The sequence below is a fragment of the Mesitornis unicolor genome, unplaced genomic scaffold, assembly GCF_000695765.1.
Source record: "Mesitornis unicolor isolate BGI_N332 unplaced genomic scaffold, ASM69576v1 scaffold16721, whole genome shotgun sequence".
NCBI classification, from domain to species: domain Eukaryota; kingdom Metazoa; phylum Chordata; class Aves; order Mesitornithiformes; family Mesitornithidae; genus Mesitornis; species Mesitornis unicolor.
In genome coordinates this window covers 1,693-4,893 of record NW_010165951.1, presented here as the reverse complement: position 1 = coordinate 4,893, position 3,201 = coordinate 1,693, and the positions used below count along the sequence as shown (strand labels likewise).

At 60.3% G+C, this 3,201-nt stretch overlaps 1 protein-coding gene across 1 annotated transcript; it reads right to left on the bottom strand.

Moving 5' to 3' along the window:
- Positions 1 to 5: 5 nt before the first annotated feature.
- DAG1 (dystroglycan 1 (dystrophin-associated glycoprotein 1)) lies at positions 6 to 2,377 on the bottom strand (the record flags this gene model as incomplete). The annotated part of the gene is given in 2 exon segments (XM_010194806.1): positions 6 to 2,132; positions 2,135 to 2,377. Coding segments are annotated over 2 exon segments (2,370 nt in total), but the record flags the coding sequence as incomplete, so codon positions are not given.
- Between the last annotated feature and the right edge of the window lie 824 nt (positions 2,378 to 3,201).

Here is a 3,201-nt window from a genome sequence, read left to right as displayed (position 1 = left end):
GGGGTCATGTTCTTCGGGCGGGAGCCTTTCCCCTCCATGGGTGCGGTGAAGGGGGGCGGTGGTTGGTAGGGCGGCGCGTTGGGGTCCTCGTCCCGCAGCGGCGTGTACTCCCCGATGGTGTCCTGGTTGAGCGGCGTGGTCTCCGGCATGCTCTGGTTTGGGTACTCCGGAGGGGGCAGAGGGGCTTTCTCCTCCTGGAGGATGAGGGGCATGCTGGAGGACGGCGGAGGTTTGGAGTCGTCCAGCTCGTCGGCGAAGATGATGGGGACGCCTTTCTTGATGAAGGTGGCCTGGTCTTCGATGGTCAGCTTCCCTTTCCTCTTCTTGCGGTAACAGATCATGGCGATGATGCCGGCCACCAGGAGGATGGCGGCCACCACCACGGCGGGGATGACGGTGTGCAGGTACACGTCGTCCTCGCTGCTTTTCTCGGGGTCTTTGCCCGCCGCCACCGTCGGCGTCGCCTCCGAGATCACCCGCCCGTCCTTCGTCACGGGGATGAACTGGATGTGCCTGCAGCTGCCGGAGCCGACCACCGACACGTTCAGAGGCTTGAATTCGGGCTGCAAGACGTTGGACAAAGCCGGGCTGGGCCCGCCAGAGTCGTCCGCGATTTTTCTGCTCAAAGTCCGGATCTGCTCCCGGGGACAGGGCTCCAGGGGCAGCGTGTTGTTCGTCCACTCCACCACGATGGAGCCTTTGGCGATGTCCTGCACCGTGATGGTGCTGCTGTTCCTGTCGCCGAAGGCCAGCGCCAGCTTCTTCACCAGCATGATCTTCTTATTGATGTCGTTCACCACCGCGTTGTGGTCCCCTTCCAGCCTGGCCTTGAACTTCACCGGCGACTTGTCCCCGTGCGGGCGTTTGTGGACGTGGATCTCGAAAGCGTCCACGGCGAACAGCCCGCCTTTGTCCGTGGCGTACATGAAGTACTCGTGCTTCCCGATGTGGTTGTGGTCCGGCATGCCGTACATCAGCTGGCTGGTGCTGTTGAACTGCACCCACGAGTTCTCCTCGATCATCTGCTGCTCCTTCAGCTTCAGCGTGAGCTGCAGCTTGTCCGTGGTGGTGTCTTCCTTGTCGTAGAAGGTATCCGACGGGATTTTGACCTCGAAGTAGGTGCCCTCCCAAGCGTCGACCCTGTCGATGTGGTTCGTCAGCTTGGGAGGCTCGTTTGGCTCCCAGGGCCGGGGGATCCCGCTGGCCGTGGTACGGACGCGGGTTGGCGGGGAGGCCGTGGTCAGTTTGGAGATGGAGGATCTGGTCGTGCTGGGAGGCTTGGTGGGACGGGGCGTTTTGGGTCTTCGAGTCGGCCTGCGCGTCGTCGCTGTGGAGGAATCCGTCGTGGACGGCGTGGCTGGCTTCAAAGTGGAGACCCTGGGTTTCTTGGTGGTGGTTGGGGTGGGCGTCATCCCCGCCGTGGGCTCCACGTACCCAGGCATCGTGGGGCGAATGGGCACGGAGGCCGTGCCGGCGCCTTCTGCTACCCTGGTGGGCTGGATCGGCCCCAAAGTGGGAGTCTGGACGATGGGACCCCTGGTTCTGATGGTGACCGTAGGCTTCCTCGGCAGGGGAATGGGCTCGCGCACGGGGGGCGCCGTCGTCTCCGTGGGAGGCGCGATGGCCGGCGACGTCGGGGTGGGGACGATCCTGGTGGGTGGCTCTTGCGCGGCGGTGGTGGGCGGCCCGACGGCGGTCAGAGGCGTGGGGGTGGCGTTGATCTGCCGCCGCATCCTCTTTGGGAGGTGAGGTTTCTTGTTTGCGATGTGCCAGCCGACGACGGGGTAGCCGAGGCGGGCAGACATGGTGCCTTCCTTGGCTGGAGCCTCTACCTTGCTGATGTTGGGGACGCTGTTTTGGCTCAGGGAACACCCCAGTTTCCACGAGAGTAAGGCCCCGTTTTCCACCACCTTCTTGGCGTTTCCCGGTCCGGCCATGAAGGCCGACATGTCAAAGAGTCTGTTATTTACAACAGGAACCAACTTCATGTGATGAAGTTCTACCTCCGAGAAGCTTCTCATTCTGCTTAAAAGTTCAATCCTCTGCTTTGGTGTCATTTTTGTTAAGTCAGCATCCAAAATGACAGTCAGGATGGTGACCGGCTCCTCCGAGCCGCACACCAAGTTTTTTTTTAGTCCCCCGCGTCCTGGACGGCCGCTCGCACTGACTGAGGCTCGTTGTGGTCTTCTTGGTGGACTTCAACGGAGAAGACGTTGGCGCTCTGGGGCACGTAGCTCCCGTTGGGGAAGGGCTGCAGCGTGGTCACCGAGATGTAGTGGACGCCCTTGTCGGGGTCGAGGGGCAGCCCTTCCAGGGAGCCGCTCTCCGCGTTCCAGTGTAACCAAGAAGGCAAGGAGTCCTTGCCAGCTTCAGAGATCTACCAGATAAAAGAGAGGAAAGGTGCTTTTAGATGTGGGGCACGAGCAGGGGTTCTTAGCAGCGGTAACGCTTCGTTTAAAGGATTAAAGGGGAAAAATATCTGAAGCCTAATGAATAGGGAAGGAACATCCTGGCCAGAGCGGGGCAGCTCGTGTCGTCTTCTCTGCGTGGCAGCAAGTACAGGCGCCGGTCCCAAAGGGTTTAAGGAGCCATAGGAGGTCACCGGGTCCTGAAAAGGTCCCTCTCTAGTGCTGGCTGTGACACGGCCTAATACAAGCGGCTCGTTTCCCAAGGCAGGAGGGGAGCTCAAGTCACGGGGACAGCTACGAAGCTGAAGGTGAGCCCAGAGTAAGCTTAAAAGGAAGGGTTTTGCTTTGGTACAACGACTGCAGGCTAGAAACAACAACAGGCGAATTGGCCCAGACCACAGGCACCTCGGGACTCCAAGGCACTATTTGCTACCTCTTCTAGCTCAACAGCAGCAGGTTTTTTCATTGTTTTACTTCCCGGTTGCGGCACAGAGCAGTGAAGCGCAGTCCAAAAGCCTTCCCTTTAAACCACGCAGCCCAAACGCCGCGGCGACACACGCAGTGATGGTGTTTCCATAGGCTCCGGAGGAGGAGTCCACCAGTGGTAACCTCACCAGCTCCCTTTGCCTCCCCGTTTGTCTACTTGTGCCTTTCCGAGCCCACCTTTGTCTCCTGCCCTCCCCTTCCCACCCAGGCCTACGCAGCCCCTGGACATTTTGAAGATCCCAGTTCTCTCCAAATTGTCAGACAAGGAGACTCCACAACCTCTCTGGGCAGCCTGGGCCATGCTCCA